The 18877-nt window shown below is 37.0% G+C and overlaps 1 protein-coding gene across 2 annotated transcripts; it reads left to right on the top strand.

Moving 5' to 3' along the window:
- The first annotated feature begins 2662 nt into the window (after window positions 1–2662).
- On the top strand, window positions 2663–18050 carry ccdc13 (coiled-coil domain containing 13). Of its 2 annotated transcripts, XM_088643043.1 has the most exons (17): window positions 2663–2794; window positions 3799–4052; window positions 5073–5221; window positions 5618–5760; window positions 7195–7278; window positions 7825–7941; window positions 8569–8673; window positions 10489–10659; window positions 11301–11477; window positions 11993–12199; window positions 12608–12744; window positions 14166–14243; window positions 15003–15122; window positions 15400–15554; window positions 16247–16361; window positions 17214–17362; window positions 17632–18050. In XM_088643043.1, coding segments are annotated over exons 2-17 (2130 nt in total). In that variant the 5' UTR covers window positions 2663–2794; window positions 3799–3831; the 3' UTR covers window positions 17634–18050. The 2 variants fall into 2 exon arrangements, with proteins under 2 accessions (XP_088499169.1, XP_088499168.1); XM_088643042.1 differs by having other exon boundaries at window positions 17214–18050.
- Window positions 18051–18877: the final 827 nt, after the last annotated feature.

Raw genomic sequence — 18877 nt, 5'->3', positions numbered from 1 at the left:
AAATCTTGCTTCTTTTTATTGTCATGGTGTCACGACCACAAGTTTTAAAGCAACAAAATGTGAAAATAGTTTTGCAAGGCACAGTGCTGTACCTGAAGGGAGTTATTTTTTCAACCCTGTTGTTTCTACATTTTCTGTCCTGTAAAGAATATCCATACTGTTTAGAAATCATCAGCCTTTTAAAAAAAGGTATTGTTTATAAATCGCCTGGCCGTGTTAGGCAAAATTACACCAGAAATAGTTACAAAAGAACCTGGCAGCGTTAAAAAATGTCAGATGTTTTATTGAAATTGTCTCCTGAATATTTTCTCTCAAAGAATGAAAAACAATAATGTTACTGATAAATGTATAAATAATGAAAATAAAAACACCAACAACATTTCTGGTTCACTTAATGTATCTTCGTTAGTTTATATTTCTCTGCTTTGTATTTTCTTAATCACATGACCTTTAACTGACACATCCTTGGCCATACTGTAGTAAACAGAAATTACAGCTGGGATTGCAGACAGACATATTTAATTATAAAGGAACAAGTAATAGGTTTATTCCTTGCTGAAAAGAGAAGAAAGAAAACGCGTTTCAGCCATGGAGCCTTCTTCAGTTGCTGGAGCTTTCCTCCACTGCTCTCTGTATCTGGTATCTGAATCCTTTCCTGAGTGCTGTGGTGCAGACTGTGTTTCCTCCAGCTGCTTCTCTATCTGTGTGCTTTGTGAGTGTGGCTTTTAAAGCCCAACTAACAACGGCTGAGGACTTGTTTGTGGGGGCTGGGAGGGCTGGAGGTGACTGTCCTGTTCTAGAGTTCCCCCTCTTCAGTCTGAGCCCTAGCATTACAAGGCATTTGCACTAGCAGAACCTTTGTTCAATAGGAGCAAGCTTAGAGAAGTAGATAAAAAAACACCAATCAAAGTCAGCATGGTTGATACCTACCACCCCACACCACTATTTTTCACTGTACCAAATACTCTTGCTTTTAACTACATAAAATAACACATTAAAATAACACTGTACCCGTTCTTCAATATCCCTGCTCCACTCTGTGTTGAGACCCATCACAAAAAATAAAAGAAAAAAAACCGACAAGCCAAACTTGCAGAGACACGATGACACAGCTCTTTCACAAGGAAGTACATGCCAACACGTATCCCCCGTGCACCAGCCTAGTCTCAACTCGAAGGGACAGGTAAATGAACAGGTGAAAGTTTTATTCCATGCTGAAAGGCAAAGAAAAAAAAAACAACCTTTTGGCTGTGGAGCCTTGCTCAGGTGTCAAACTCGAAGGTGTTGCTTCAATTAGAGTACAGTAATGTGATCGCTATTATTTACACTTTAATTATTATTTGGAATATTGCTGAATTGATGTAATTCAGGAAGATTAGGTATAAATATGTCTTGGCATACTGTTTAAGCCTGGCCTAAAGTAGAGTAAACGAAAACAAGGCTCTTGATCTCTGAGTCTGTTGAATTTCAAAAGCCTAACAATTTTAAAAGCTATTGTTCCTGTATCGTTCTAGCTAATAATCAACTTGGCAGCTCAAGTTCTAATATAACTCACCCATTGATTCTGTAATTATATGCTATACACTGATTGTCTGGCTTATTCTTTTCTCTGTCAGCATCCTTCAATTTTATAAATTAGTATAATATTACTGATTTATTCATTTTTAAATCTCACTTTTCAATGTAACCTATTTTTACCTTTTAGAAGACCAATTTGAGGCATAGTCACTACTGGACTAAGTATGCATTGTATCTTCAACCTGTCATATACAATTTTAACTTCTTCTAATATTATGCTATGAACTCAACAACAACTTGGAAATATATTATTATTATACATAATACCTTATATTTATAAAGGGCTTTTCTGCTCCACTCAAAGTGCTTTACAGGTAATGAAGACTCCCCTCCACCACCACCACCAATGTAAAGCATCCACCTGGATGATTTGACAACAAACAAGGTGCGATCACCACACACCAGCTATCGGTAGGAGGGAGAATAGAGTGATGAAGCCAATTCATAGATTTATAGTTTCATGTATTGAAGTAGTGTTTTCAACTGTTTTCTTGGAACTAAACAACTGGCTTCCTCTCATTCTTATGGTCTACAGATACGAGACTGCTTGAAATACTGCATTGTCACAACTGCTTTCAGTTGGTTGAAAAAGTAATTGTAATAATCAAATAAAAAATAAAAATAAGATGAAATGTTGGGTGGCATGGTGGAGCAGTGGTTAGGATTGGTGCCTTCTCATGCTGGGACTGTTGGTTCATTTCCAGACCTGGGATTGCTTTTACTACCATCTGTATGTTCCCCCTACGTTTATGTGCGTTTTTTCTGTGTGCTCTTTTTCCTCTTACAACCCAAATAAAGTTTTAAGTTAACTGACTTTTGGAAGATTGACCCTGGTGTATGTTTGTGCCTGAGTGTGCCAGGCGATGGACTGACGTCACGTCAAGGGTGTACTCCGTTTCCCCACGTCCCCAAACTGGATGAAACGGTAAGAAAATGGATGGATGGATAATTAATTTACTGACTGTAATGCCGTTCTGTGCATCTTTTGCGGCATCGTGTGGCTCTATAGACAAATCACATCCAGAAACATTTTCTTGGTGTCCTGGTTACTGTTGTCATGGAAATGGTAGCGTCCGCTCTAAAATCTCGTGGGACCAGGAAGCTGTACGCGCTACAACACAAGCACCCGAGCTGCTGGAAAAGCAGATTATTTACTTCAGTCGATTATACTAGTTTATGGAAAACTGTCGACATATGTAAATATACAGAAAATATGGTGAGTTCGTTTTCGTTTAGTCTGTTTACAATACGTGTTGTTGTAGGCATGCAAAAAACAGATGTTTGTCTTCGCTTGTCGAGTTTGTCTTAGTGCGTTTTCTCTTCCCAGAGAGAAGAGTTAACAATATTTTACTTTTTATGTGCTTCTTTTTGATCTTTATGTTGAATCGATGGGGTGTTAACATCAAACTTTGGCATGTAAGCACAGTCTTAGTTTTGGTGTAGTGGGAAAACGATACGCACGGCACGTACAGCATGGGAAAGGTTAGTCAGGGAAATGAAAGGAGCGCTCGAAGCGCAGGTTTGTTTATACTTGTATCTGGGACATATTTCCAAAAACACGGTCATTTTGCAGTTTTGGTAACATATCAGAATAATATGAAAGATTATAGTCCTTATACTTGTGAATAGAGTACTGACACATGAATGTCTTCTCTGCAACCAAAAATCCGAACCGTATCAAAGCACTGTGTATTATTAATATTTCGTCATTTCTGATCTATATTGTTTCTGTTTAGTTTGATCAGGGTTTATATTTATTAAGCCTTTTATGTTTAAATATTTCCCCAGTTGCGTTTTTATATATTAATATTACACGTAAAAGCCTGGTAGTCAAACAAAACTTTCTGGTCAAAATATAAAGTCTTTGCAGGTTTTTGCTGACATTTTGGTTTGGTTTGAGCTCCAGGTTGTGACTGGAAAAAAATATTCACTTGATCATTTTTAAAAATAATTTTTAATTCAGCAAAATCGCAATAAATCATGAGAATCTGCACAGTAGCCACACAGCGTGCTAGTGGAGGGGTCACACCACTCCAACTCCTACTTCCTGAATTCAGTTCTGAACTGGGACACCTTCTGTGTGTGTGACTGACCGCATTTATTATTATTTGCACGTTATCGTGTAAAAGTGCCCCCCAAAGACGTGAGAATCCCTTTATCCTGGAGGGAGCTTATTCCGGACAATCCATTCTTAAACTGTCGTGGTTTTGAACGATTCAGGGAACGGGGTAATGCCAGTTGGCTCAGTTGGCGATGGACAGCGACGAGGGGGTGACCGAGAGCCTGAGGCAACAGTTCCAGGCGCTGCAGGAGCAGCAGCGGCGGCGGCTCCACAGACAGCTGGAGAAGAGGCGAGAGAAGGAGCAGGGGAGCCGGCAAGCCTTGGCCGGCACTGCCACAGATTCTTTCGGCGTCCAGGATGGCCTGAATCTTCTGGAGCCGGATGATGATCCCACAGCGGATGCAAACACAAGGTGGAATACCAAATGTTTAAGCCCCAAGCTGGAACTGCTCCTCACCCCTAATGGGCTACCCCCATTAATTCAAAACAGTAAGCTTTCTCTATGGCACAAAAGTGATAAATAATTTCTAGCTATACTGTTTAACATTTAGAAAAAACAAGGATAATAGCATCTGAGATTATGTCAAATATATTAGTTATATATAGTAGATATCTACTATAGATAGTCGATATGATGATATTTATGGATTGGAAATAATAAAAGTATGTTCCCATTGTATAGGTATGTTCTTTAATATAACTACAGTATACAATGGTGTCAGCAGTGGCACAGTGGTTAACATTGCTGCCTCGCAGAGCTGGTCCCTGGGCCCAGTTCCTGGCATGATGTCTATGTGGCGTTTGTATGTTGTATGTTCTCCCCCTGTTTGCATGGGTTTTCTCCAAGTGCTCAGGTTTCCTCCCACAGTCTATATACATACTGATGGGTTAATTGGCTTCTGGAAAAATAGTCCCTGGCATGATTATGTGTCTGTATGTGCCCTGCAATGGACTGGCATCCTGTCTGGGGTGTATCCTGCCTTGCACTTACAGTATTACTTGCTGGCTGGTTTCGGCTCCCCTGCGACCCTCAATTGGACAGAACGTGGATGATTAGATAATTATACATTATTCAAAGAGGCTAAAAATCTATTCTTCTGAATTGACATAACAAAAAAGATAACATGGCTGCAACTAAAAAATAAGTACAACTGAATTCATGACTGAGAACAGTAGATGTTGAGTCTTGGGGAGCAATCAAGAAGAGTCTTGAATTCGTGAGATGTTTTTTAATGTCTGCTAACAGCCAGGTGAGTAAGTCGGACTGCATGGTCTTCTCTTTTCTGTAACCTACCATATGCCCCTATTCTTGGACGAAATTGCAAGCCTGTTGGTTTTCTTAGCACTTGAGTTCAGTAGTCAAATCTGTGAAACTGTGATTTTCTCCGTTCATCATAACACAACAAGTAGCATCATCGACCTGTGCTTCCAGGTTGCTAGCGGATGAAAATGAGCAGCTTCACGAGCAGGTGAGGGAGCTGCGCGATGAAAATGGCAGGCTTTACAAACTCCTGAGTGAGAAGGACTTTGAAATTAAGCACCTGAAAAAGAAGAGGGAGGAAGACAGACTGGCCTTAGCAGGTATAATTTATTCAAAATAAACAATGTGTCATAAGTTATGACACACAACTTCTGGAATTATTTTTATGTTGAGTGACAGACAGAATATTGGTTATTAAAACTTAATAATGGTTTTCCAGCTACAAATTAGTTTTGGAATGTCATTTTCATGGCTTCAAATTGAAGAATTTCTGAAATCAAAAATGTTTTGATTGTATTTCATTGTTAATTTTAACATTACTCGAACTGTTATTTCATCATGCAAGCTTTTGATTCAGATTAATACATCAAGCTGACAAACCCATCAGGGGGTCCATTAGATGGGCTGTGTTTTTAACTGTGTTGGAATAGTTAGCATTTGTTTTACGATTGTGCCTTCTGACATGTCGTTAAATAGTTCTTTGCGACTTGTATCAGGCACATCTGGTCTGGCAGGGGATGCAGCTGCAACTAAGATAGTTGAGTTGTCAAAGAAGAACCGAGAGCTGACAGCTGAAATAGAGCGAGAGAAAACCAAGGTTAAACAAATGAGCAACAGGTTGAAAGACCTCGAGAAGGAGGTGAGTTATTCATTGAGCGACTCGAAAGGAAATTGTCCTGGCTTCCCAGTATAGTTGTGCATGGATGTTTAAAAGCATAAAAGTGGTCGATGGTGTCAAAATGTAAAGTACAAAAAAAGTTGTTGGCAAAAACCATACAATTGGTAAGAAAGGGGGAAACTGCACTGCACAATATGTGCTCACTTAAAGATGATTCAATAGATGGAAAATGTTTATAGACAATACCTTTTAATTATACAAATCATACATAACCAGTGCAAATTAAGCATAATAAATTATATGGTGAAATGTTTAAATTTCAAGGTATTGTGTTCATAATTAATTCCCTACCTTTGCAACTATTTAGGGGACATAACTCTACCAGTGTGAAGACAGATTTAGATAGATATATTGTATATGTCTGGCAAAATACAATTGCACTGCATGGTTTTTGCATTCATGTGACGAATGGAGAGCCTGAGCATTAGTGACAGCATCAGTGCTGAGCACAACTTTTGAGTCATGGTTCATTTACATTTCCTAGTGATTTTGATGAGCACGTTAATGTCTTGCATTTGCATTTAAAAAGAGGCACCTTGGGGAATTCACTTCCTCAGAGCAAACACTTGTGCATGCTATGAATAGATGACCTCAATCAGCAACTGAAATGCTCTAAATCTAAAACAGAAGAAAATGAAAAGGGGAGCATATAATAAGAAAAAATGTATATAGGCAAAATGTTACTTGTATATATATATATCAGCCATTTTCTTTTGCAAAAGCTGCTGTGAATTCCCATCTTGTACTGGCTGCATATTTTTCATTTACTAGTTTTCTAAGATGTTTGTGGTGTTAGTCAGAGTTAGCTTTATCATACAGTACACCATTCATCAAACATTATTAAGTAAAATCTAATTTGATAACTGTCTTGTTTTCAATAATGAAAAAAAGTCACTAAAGTATTTTAATGGCAGCAGCCTTGTACCTTTTTGCATTTAATGTGATAAGCAGGAGTTTTACCCTTGTCACTTCAGTATATCTGCCTGTGATCTATTCTTAACAAAGTAAGTTTCCTAAACTACTGTACATTGCAGTGCAAATAATTTGAGCTGGATATTCAGTAGTAGTAGTAGTAGTAGTAGTAGTAGTAGTAGTAGTAGTAGTAGTAGTAGTAGTAGTAGTAGTAGTAGTAGTAGTAGTGCTAATAATAATGTGATTTTGGTTATGATTTCAGATTTGCAGTTTCCTCCAGTCATCCAAAACCATATAATAGACTGGATGTTTTTAATTGTCCCTTTTCATGGGGTGTTTTCAAGGGGATTTCATTGCTGGGCAGTTTGTGCCCTGTACAGTCTGTACTGATTACATGAGAGAAATACAACAAAATAAAAAAATGTAATTAAAATTCTGTATGATAGAAGTTTTGCACCTCATTTCCAACACTCTTGTCTATAGTTACAGACAACAAATAGTTGTACTTGTAGTGAAGGCAAGACAGGAAATAAACAGCTTTCTTCAGGGACATCAGAGGACCTTCTGGTAAGAGCTCTTAATACTTTCATTGATTAACAGTAAAAGACACCTATTGTTTTGAATCCTAAACTGAAAATGAAGATAATTTAGAACTTTGTTAATGAAACATATCTTAAAATACTCATTACAGGGTTGTTACAGGGTTGTTTTTTCTACTTTGACCTTTGCTATTTTAACATTTCACTTTGGTGTCTCATTCTCAATGCAGAGTATGATACATTTCTAATTTTGATAGCAACAGTCTGCTGATTTGCTATGAATCACATTCATACAGTACAGTATGTCTACATTGAGATAGAATTCATTTTGTTTCTTTGAAGGTATTTGTGAATGAGATAACCTGTCCAAAATATGTTAATAGTGAAAGCAAATTGGAGAACCTGAATGTTAATCAAATCAGAATCTTAGAGTCTAACAAGAGAACTTTTAAGCACAAGGCTGTTTTAATGATATTCAACTCCTCTTCTAGTCCTTTCGACAATTAAGCTGACATGTTTTGTGTTCCCTATTGTGCTTGGTAATTACTTTAGCTTTATTCCTTCTGTTTTCAAGGCTTTGAGTCCTGAGGTGAAAGCTTTACAAGAAAAATTGTCTTCAGCCAATTTCAAAATGACAGAGTACCGTAACCAGATCCAAGCTGTGAAGCAAGAGCTGAAAATTGCCCAAAAGGTCTTTATTCTTTCTTTTTCTTTCATGTAATGAAAAGTGAATGACTGGAAGAAAGAGACAAATTTGTCTTTATTTGTGCAGTATTTTGACAGGGTTTCCTTCCCCTGTTCACCCCACACGTATTATATAGTTGTTGAGTTTGTTGCTTTAACCAATCTGTCAGTGAACCATAATAGCTGACTGAATGCTGTTAAAAGCAGCACTCAGCTCATTTGTGTTTTCTTTTCCAGTGAAAGATGCTTTTAAGTGCTACTCACTCTTTGAATGTTTTCAGAGTTTCTCTGGGGGACAAAAGGATTTCAATGACATTAATATAAACTAAACATTCTATATTTGTTTGGGGAAATATGTTTTCGTTAATTTAATTGCTACAATATAACCATTTAATAAATACTTTATATTTGGTTTGATTGTCATAGAATAAGAGGTCATAGCTGCACTTATAGTTGGACACTATGATAAACTGTTTCACTTATGCTGACTAAAATTTGAGTCTACCAAATAAAGATTCCTGTCTAGACCATTTTTAAGAGCCAGTGCTTATCCATTTTTGTAGCCCAAGCTCTTTCCATTACTGAAGGTGGGTAAATTATATAAAGATTTGTCATGTGGGTGAATCTATTTTAGGTTCTGACCAGTGAGGTTGGAGAAGAAGTTAACATTCAACAGCTGTTGAGCTCCCCTGGGAACTGGCGTGGTCGTTCTCAACAGATTCTGGCCTTACAGAACAGGGTGAGCAAATATTCACGAAATGCATTCTTTAATTAATCTCCATTGTTTTTTTTTACATACGGAGATATCAGTTTTTATATTCCAAGTTCCAGGTGCTGTTGCAATTTGTTCTATCACAATAAATTGTCTAATCTTGCCAAAACACTGTAGCATATAATGATGCCAATAAACTAGACTAGTATTTCTGAGTCTCAATCCAGAGATACCACTGCGTCTGCTGATTTTCATTCCACATGATTTCTAAATCTCCAGTGCTGGCTGCCAACTTTCATTTATCTGTTTGCTTATTGGATTAGTCTTTTTGTTTTCTTCTACACTCAGTCCTACATTTCATAGAGACCCTTATTCAAAGGTAATGTGTTCAGCATATTCAGCATATACAGCTTATATAAGCATTTTCTTGACAATTGGCTTATTTCTACTTCTGTCTAAGTAGCTCTCCATAGGCAATCGGTTTATGATGAGCAGACATGGGTGTGAATGACAATGTAGCCAACACTGCCACATTTCTTTTCCTCCTGCAGATATTCATTTGGCTACATTTCAGATACCACACAAGAATGAGAATAACTGTGAGACTCAGAAACGTGTATCAGATTAATATGAAATACAAATCTGATTTGACCTTTTAAGAGCTGAAGGCAAATTTAAAAGTATGCCCTAAATAAAAAACTGAAATCAGGTATCTTGTTATTAAGAACGTGGGTGGAGCAAAGTCTAGAAGATGCAGTGGTACACCAGATCCTAGGTTGGGAATCGGTCAACTAGAAAACAGTCCATGGTGAAATATATAATGAATATGCTTAAAAAGTTATAATAATAATAATTATAATAATTGCTCACACTTATATAGTGCTTTTCTGGACACTCCACTCAAAGCGCTTTACAGGTAATGGGGACTCCCCTCCACCACCACCAGTGTGCAGCATCCACCTGGATGATGCGACGGCAGCCATAGTGCGCCAGAACGCTCACAACACATCAGCTATTAGTGGGGAAGCAAGCAGAGAGATGAAGCCAATTCATAGATGGGGATTATTAGGAGGCCAAGATTGGTAAGGGCCAATGGGAAATTTGGCCAGGACGCCGGGGTTACACCCCTATTCTTTTTGAGACACACCCTGGGATTTTTAATGACCACAGAGAGTCAGGACCTCGGTTTTACGTCTACTCCGAAGGACGGCGCTTGTTTACAGTATAGTGTCCCCGTCACTATACTGGGGCATTAGGACCCACATGGACCGCAGGGTGAGCACCCCTTGCTGGGCCTACTAACACCTCTTCCAGCAGCAACCATAGTTTTTCCCAGGTCTCCCACCCAGTTACTGACCAGGCTCACACCTGCTTAGCTTCAGTGGGTTGCTAGTTGTGAGTTGCAGAGTGATATGACTGCTGGCAAGTTCCATTGTTTTATTTTTTTAACATAAAAAAATCTACATTTTTGTAAAAAAGTAAAAACATAGATCACATTATTATTTAGGTTATTATAGAATAAATGGTAAGCAATTAAAAGAAAAAAGCTAAATTGATATTCTAAAAAAACAGAGCCTTTCTGTAATATCCACCTACAGTGAAAAACCTATTGGAATGATCTGCCTGCATATCTGTGACTCAGTTTGTTGATTTCTTTCTATGTTGAAAATCAAATCTGAGGCAAGTAACAAAGAGCATAAAAAATACATTATCTTGGGCCTCGACAGTGCTGCTTCTCAATAGGCTGAGGCTAAGATAAGCTCATGTCTTGAGTGTTCAGATCATACAGTATGTTTCTTGAGTTCAGGTATTACTTCTCCACTTTCCACTGGTCGTGCTCAGGTACGGGAACTGGAGATGCAGCTTTCACAGTGTACTCAGAGGAAGCAAATGTCTGCCTGTAGCATTGAGGAGGAGATGCTGGGACTGGGGGCAGTTCATAGAGCCCCAGGACAAGACAGAAATATCAGCCGCATTCGAACCATGGAGAGAGAAAAAAAAGAGGCTTTAGAGGTATTGTGAATGAATGATTTCGAAATGTATAGTAAAATTGTCTGAAAGTTGTGTTTTCTCTAAAAATATTCATTTAAAGACATGAAATATTCACAAAAAAACAACAGGGCCATATTATCCTTTTTATTTGTTTTGAGTTCTCAATGTTTTTTCCAATAAAAAAGTTTACTGAAAAGAAAAATAAGTATGACATAATGTCTATTTAATAAAATAATGAAATTTAATATTTAATTAAATCAGTCTTGATTAGTCCTGTATAGATTTGTATGTTAAATTTACACATTTTGTAATGTAATACAGGAAAAATAACTATTACAACGTACAGAACTTAACCTGTGCTCGGGAGAGCACCTTTACTGGCTGATACCCTTATCTTCAGCTTTTAATTAGAAAATTAACCTTTTATGAAACCGTAACAAACGCTGCCTGGGTATCTAAATATACCATGTGCTTTATAAATATCTGTGGTCCCTGATGTTTTTTACGAATTCTGGTAAGTTAAATTAATTTTATATATTTTTTTTTATTACAATGCCATTATTTTAGAAATAATCTTCTGGTTGAGATTTTGGTGATTAAGGAATTAATTTATTTTCTCAAGAGCGTAGTTAACAGTGTCTTCATGTGTTTTAATTACACAGAAAATCACTAGTGACCATGAAGCTCTCCAGAAGGACTACGAGGATCAAAGGAAGAAGCTAGAGGGCTCCAAAGCTCGAAACAAAGTGCTGAGTAATGAGGTGAAGTCTTTGAAGAGCCAGATCTCCACCCTCCTGGACAAGGGCAAGCACGATGATGAGCTGGTGGATGCCTTACTGGTAAGAACATTCATTTATATTTCTGGAGCCAAGTTTATCTTGCCTTTGAAATGGATAGTGCTCTTAATTTGTGTGCAGTAGAAAAACACTTGTTAAAAGCAGATACTGTACATTTTCTGACTAAATTGTAAATTATAAGCTAACACATGGTAGCAAACAAAACCCTTGAATGTGCTAATATAAATTCAACTTTGTAAACTCAACCTCTTTTCTTCATTTATTACATTTAAGTGAATAAGTCACATCAAGAGTATTTGCTTTCATTCTCTGGTATCGATGTGCTTATTCTTTGTTTCGGTCATTTTCAACATTGAGCTCTTTGAGAATTGAGAGATGAGAACTGTAATTGATTAGCTTTGTAATAACTTCTTTGCTTTACAATCACATAAAACTTGGTTTGTCTGAAGACTTTTCATATTGTTGAAGGAGATAGTTTTTTCTCCATAGTTTTTGTAACATTGCTGTATCACTGCTAACTGCCTAATTTTAGCCTGCCTTCTCCCTCCCCACTATAGAAGCAACAGAAACAGCTGCAGGATGTTTTGGGCCATCTCAGCCAGCAGGAGCAGAAGACCAAGGAGGCTCAGCAGACTCTTGGCCAGCAGATGAACACAGAGGCCCAGAGGCATGGCTCGCTCATCCAGCAGCTCAGGCAGATGGTTTCTGAGAGGGAAGCTAAGGTCAAACAGCTTGAAGAAGAAGTCAGACAACTGTCACTCAAGGTAAACATGTTGATACCAGAGGCACTGTACTGCCAAAAATCCAGTAACATAAGCATATTAAGTAGAAACTACTGTTTGCAGTTGGGCTCAGGAATGTAATTGGTTCCTCTGTTAGTAATTATTTGTCAACCGATACTTTGTATTGTTTTAATTTATAGTTTGGGCTTCTATGTTTTAAGCTTAAAAAATAAATAACAGTCTGAGTAACAGTCTTTATTCTCTGTGGTCAGATCTCAGTTTACAGTTCTTATAATTTCTGTACTTAATTTGTTATAGTCAAAAGTTTGGAATTTTGCTGTCAGTTTGCTGTTGTCACATGAATAAAAGTAAAAAAAATGCAAAGAATCAGTTGAAATATAATAATTAAAAATCTTCAAGTCTTACTGTTAATTCAATGATGAATTCCAGAGGCACTCTGGTGAGGAGTCTAGTTCTAAAGCTGTGGAAAGTCTACAATCAATGGAAAAGATGGATAGTGGTGCTGTAAGTGGATCCAGACCTCTGACAGGAGGAGGCGATAACACTGGAAAAGTGGCTTCTACCTGGTATGACCACTGCACCTATAAATGATTTTACTTACTTATCTTCATTTATTGCACTTTATACTTGGAACCTGAGAACTGGATATTGTTTGCATTATGCATCTTGTAGTTAATTGTTAACTTATATATACGTAGGGTCAAATAAGAAACTTTTATTGTCTATCCAGCAAGTGCAAAAATAATGAATATGCCTAATAATTATAAAAAGTAACCTGTAGTTCTTTTATTCATTATTTGAACTATTAATTAGGTTCCTTAATTACATTAACTTTAATAATTAGATGTACACTTGGTACACAAATACAGTACATAATGAAGGTACAATTTCAGCATAATTGCTTATACTGTATGTTATTCACATAGTTTACATTAATGCTGTGGTTATATTGTATACAGTGCCTTGCAAATGTAATCAGTCCTTTGCACAGTTTTGTTCACATTTTGTTGATTAAAAGCTGGAAGAGATGACACTTTGAAGTAGCAATTTATATTTGTTATGTACACCAATTACTCTACACAATCAAAGCAAAAACAAAAAGAAAGAAGTAATATGAATATGAATATTAAAGAAATGAAAAGTATAATTGCAGGAGAAAATGACCTTAAGTAGCCAGTTAGTTTAGTGGCCTCTGTCTGTGTGCAATAAAAGAATTTTTAAAACAAAAGCTGTGCAAAGATCTGGCTGTTCATCTAAAGTAAAAAGCCGGGCAAGGAGCAAACTGGAAAGGGATTGAAAAGACACTGAAAAAAGACATTTAAAAGTCAGTGGCTGATATGAAAGAACAATGACTATGGGCCAATAACATCCTTGTCAATGTAATGATGGGGCTTATAAGGAGCTACAAAAATGTCTTGGCAGATCCTGACTTGAATCCTATTGAGAACCCGTGGAAAAACTTGAAAACTGCTCTCCATAAGCAATCTACAAACAACGATAGAGCTTCTGCAAATCTGATAAGACTAATCAGTGACTATTGTACCACGACAGTGTGCAAGCTGGTAGACATAGGCTAGATAGATAATAGACGTTGGCTGTAATTGCTGCCAAAGATACTTTCGAGTTCACTCGTCTGAATAACATATCAGTTCTTTTTCTCTTTAGCCTTTGCTAACATTTATTGTAACTTTTCCTCCCTTTAGTAGTTTTCAGTTTGAGCATTAAGGCTTGCATAAAACAATACTAAATAATATATATATATATATGATATATTTTAAATAATATATAAATAAAAAATATATTATAATAATAAAAAATGTGTATGTACCATTTTGTAATTTCGCAAAATGGGACACCACAGGAAGGGACTGAATACATTTCAAAGGCACTGTAAATACTGTCTCTTCACAGTAGGTTATGGTAAAGACAGTATGAGTGAGTGAGTCCTGTTTTTTATTTTTCTATTCTGATCTGTCAAATCTTGTAGTGACATTTCCAAACTGGGGCACAAGCTTGTGGAATCAGCAGCTACTCATCCTCCTTCAAGAAGCAGCTCTTCAGTAGGGTCAGTAACTTTTGTTTGCTTTACTTCTGTGCCATCTTAACATTATTTTAAGGAATAATCAGGATTCATGTTGAATTTCTTTAGGAAATCAACAGTAGCTATTGATATACAGTATATAGAGAGAGTTTGTTATGTAACATATTTAATATCCATTCTTATCAATCTTCTAAAAGTAAAGTGTAATTTCCAAGTTTAAATCTTTTGGAGTGGTCAGCACTGTATGCAAGTGGATTAAAAACAAGTAACTTTTATAAGAGGAGAAAACCAACTGGGTTGATTTAATGTCTATGGCAATTGGTGTAATAAGTAGTTATGAGAATTACAGCATGTCTGTTACTCTTTTAATTTGTTTCAGTGATTTTCACTCTAAAATAGTATGTCACACAGTATGTAGATAATGCCAGAACAGGAGAGCTTACAGTCACCAGACACCTTCAAATGAAATTTAATGTTGACAAGTGTGTAGTATTGCATGCATTCAGCATAAAATGTAAATATCTGATAGGTGACATTGAACCTGAAGAAGCAACCTAAATTTAAGAGATTTAGAAGTTTATGTTAACTCATCAGTGTCTTCCCTTCAACAATGAGGTAATCATGACAACAAAATGATATGATAGCAAATTCTTGAATCATAAAAACTGTTTAATCACTTTTGTTACAAAAGGTTTGACTGAACACTAAAATTATTTAAATCATAAAGCATAGATGATGGTCTTTGATGTCTCAGAAAGACAAAAGTGACTCATTTTTTTACAGTTCAAATGCTGCTGAGCTGAAATTGTTGCAGGCACAGTGCATTGAGTACAAGGCTCTGTACCAGGCTGCAGAGGTGGAGAGAGATAAACTTCTGGAACTGGTGAATGTTTTAAGGAAGAGGTAGGAATCTGGTCTGTTCCTACCATAAGCTGATGTAAGGTATATGTTGCACCCACCATTCATTGTATATACTGTATAACATACTATATGTACGCAAATGCTGTTTTGAAAAAAAGTTTTAGGGTCATCTTAGATGAGGATTTAATATACATGTATGTTACAACCATCAACAGTTTACTTGAATACTGTATTTTACCGTTACAATGCAATTTAAAGATTGCTTTTTAAATTGATAAGAAATCTGTATTTGACTTCCATGACTTGGGTTTCATGACAGAGAGGAAGAGGCAAAGGAGAAACGTCTGGAGGCAGAGCAGAAACTCCAGGTAGAGCGTAGGCGAGCTGTGATTCTGGAGCAGCAGCTTGAAAAGGGAAAGATGGATTCAAGCAAGGGAGCAAGCTCTCACAAAGCAACAAACAGGAACAGGGGGGGTAAATACTGTTTCCACACATATAAGACTCAACATTAGCCCTTTTTAACCTAGAAAGTGTAATGAAATTCAGATACTAAAATAAAAGTGTGTTCTTGGGGTGTGACAAGCAAGGTGAAGAGTGGGAATGCACTTTAAAAAATGCCACATCAGCATTCCCATCCATAAAGCTGTCCTGCTCCCCCAGTATGGACAGACAACAATGATAGCTGATGTGTGGTGAGTGCAAACTTTGGCTGCCATTGCATCATCCAGGTGGGCTGCATACTGGTGGTGCTGTAGGGGAGTCCCCAATACCTGTAAAGTGCTTTGAGTGGAGTCTCCAGAAGAGCGGTATGTAAATCTAGGAATTATTAAAACACTTCTGTTATTTCACACTGTCACTTAAGAATGACAATAGCAAGTTTTTCTTAAGTAACAATAAAAGCGCAACATACGTTTCTTTGCTGAATGATCTTTGTAGGTTCCTTTTTTACTTCCATGAGAATATGTACTAACATGGAGTAGGTGCACTATCAAGCTTTTTTAATTATGTGTATGCAAGAGCAACTGTTGGTGGAGACAATGGTTTTAATATGAATTGCACAAAAATTGAAAATTGCCAACAGTTTTAACCAAGGAAATAAGTATGCTGAAAAAAATTGCCTTGTTCTTATTTACTTGTTCATTTTTAATGTTTTGTTCTGAAAACAGGTACCTCTGCCAGCTGTACAGGGCTCACTGTAAACCAGCTGGACACCCAGGACACATTTCAGGGAACCCTGTGTGGAGTAACATTAGAAGCCCAAGTCAATGAATTAAATACAAAGTATGAAAGAGGGATTTTTGTGCATAACTTTTTTTCTTTATGTCATAATCAGGTAGACATTACCAGATCTGTACTATGCTTCAGTGCCTAAATAGTTTAGTTTTCATGAGTTCACATAATAATAACAACTGTATTTTATGTTTACAGGTTATTAATTATTTAGGTTAATACAATGATCAAATGTTTGTTCATTTTTTTATAATTAATAATAGGGCAGCGTGGTGGCACAGTGTTGCCTCCCAATGCTGGGCCCTGAGTTCAGTTCTGCACCTGGGGTACTGTATACATGGAGTTTGAATAAGAGCTGCATCAAGCCAAAGAAAACTGGGATAAATTGCAAACATTTTCTGAAACGCATATTGCGATGTACTATTTTTCACATTCCAGGTTTACAGACAGCAGGGCTTTTGTTAAAGGAGGATAGACAGATTTTTGGCCACTGGAAACTCTTTAAGTGGTGTAAACTAAGGATCACCCAGTTCATTCTACCCAACTACAGATGCATCCAGGAGAAAACTATCAGACATACTTTGCTAGAGTTATACAGTAAATTGGATCATAACCTTTTGGTTATATTTTTCTTTCTGCAACCTAGTTGATTTACTATGGGACACATCTGGTTGCTCCAAAGGTCGGGCTATAATTACTGTTGTCCACTCAGTGCCCTTCTGAAATCACTTCACGTGATCACGTTTTCACGCTTAGTAAATGGTTTACAATTCAAAACCATTTAGTGTTGGAAAAAAAAGTATAGAAATAACAGAGACAGGACTCAAACAGATTCAGAAAAATAAATATGCGCGTATGTTTATTCCTTAAAATATTTTGATATGTAAAACATTTACTCTGTAGGCTTGCGATCCAACTGGATGAGAATGAGGCTTTGAAGATGGCCCTCAAGAGCACTCTGCAAGGCAAGGAGGAAGATCTTCGGCTGTATGATGAAATGATGGGCCAAGTGAAGCAGGTCTTCTTGCAGGCTCTGCGGAAGCACAAGCAATGTGAGAGCCAGGGCAGCTAGCTCTGCAGAGCCAAAACAGACACTCGTCTTCTGACTGGGAATGGCAGAGAAATTGCCTAGAATTTTAAATTCCCTCAACATTTAGGATTAACAGAAACTATACTTGATTAGCTCCCGTGTTTGAAAGCTTGAGGAACTGCTGTTTGGGGTTCTGAATGTGATTTTTAACTCTATTTTAACTGAATTCCAATGTAATTTTATTGGTAACTGTCATACATATGCAATATTTGTTCCCTCTTGTTTTGGTAGGAACTGAGAAAAAGACAAACATAATTCCAAGAAGCTCTCCTTAATGCCTGAGTCTTGTCTTGTCTTGTGAAGTGTAACTGAAGCTTTAACAATTTAAAATGTGATTGCAAATAATGAGCACATGCTTTTCTATGTGTTTTATCTGTTCTTTGAAGGCTAAGAAATATTATTAATAGACTGTGTTCTATTAATTGTACTGCACAGTGAAATGAACAGGGCATGAAGAATATGTCAGAAAATATTGATAGAAATTGCATTACTTATATGTAATATGCAATAAATATTTGTAAACCATAAATTTGAATAGTTTTTAATAATTGGTATGAAAAAAAGTAAAATTTAAAATCTCACTATACAAATCTCTATACAAAAATCTGAGTAATATTTACTTATTAAAGATTTGTTTTTGTATCCAAGAATTCAGTAGTGCCCTTTGTGTGTTTCAGTAGTTAATGTCGAATCCTAATTAATGTGATATGGTAGATACTGTATATAGATGGTAGATAGAAATGGAAGTGTTAGAATTGTATTTGGCATAACTCACCTGGTGAGAGAACAGACACCTGCCTGTAGAAATGAGGCTGACAGAAAGAGAGTGAAAGAACACTATGACAGAGTTCTTTAATGGCAGAGCCTGAGGTTCTGAGGCTTAAGGCTGGTCTATTTGGCTATGCAAGGTTTAGGAGGAATACATTTCAAGGGACTTGCATATGAAGTGTTTGCATAGTAGTGATTGGTTGTTGATATGTAGAAAGTTGCACTGAGAGTTTCTGCAGCCAATGGAATTAAAGTTACTGCAGGTTTGTTTCCGTATAGCAAAGATAAAGGAGCAGCCTAAGCATCTTAGAACTGGATGAGGCAAAGAGTGACCGAGAGGAGCAGGAATTGACAGGTGAAACAGGAGAGACTGAAAATATGTGCACCATAGTATTTGAGTTCTGCGGTGGACTGTTGAACGTGCTCTCTGACCTGGAAGGAATAGCCTTAAGGCTGGTGTGCTGGTTTCTTTAGTTAGCAATGCAGAATTGGTGTAGGAAATGGTAGTGAGTAACCATTAGCTGATGCTTGTTGGTCAATGGACAAATGGCTGACTATGAAAAGAGAAGGGAGTAACAAGAGAGGGCTAAAAGTGAAATCAAGTCTGAAGTATTGAATGTAAGTGCCTTGGCCTGTCTTGTCTTTTTGCCACTACTGGTAAAGGGTGGAACCCTCAAAACAGTGGCCAAAGCGATGGTCCTTCAGGGCA

Source organism: Lepisosteus platostomus, chromosome 8 (genome assembly GCF_059453375.1).
Source record: "Lepisosteus platostomus isolate fLepPlt1 chromosome 8, fLepPlt1.hap1, whole genome shotgun sequence".
NCBI classification, from domain to species: domain Eukaryota; kingdom Metazoa; phylum Chordata; class Actinopteri; order Semionotiformes; family Lepisosteidae; genus Lepisosteus; species Lepisosteus platostomus.
Note: the sequence above shows the minus strand (reverse complement) of the source record. Positions and strands in the feature narration are given on the sequence as shown.

Bases quoted from the DNA above. Each gene is read 5' to 3' on its own strand.
- ccdc13 (XM_088643042.1), top strand. From the start codon at position 3,832: ATGGACAGCGACGAGGGGGTGACCGAGAGCCTGAGGCAACAGTTCCAG. The intron at 14,244-15,002 runs GTCAGTAACTTT...ATTTTTTTACAG, and splicing joins AGAAGCAGCTCTTCAGTAGG to TTCAAATGCTGCTGAGCTGA. The intron at 15,555-16,246 runs GTAAATACTGTT...TTCTGAAAACAG, and splicing joins AACAAACAGGAACAGGGGGG to GTACCTCTGCCAGCTGTACA.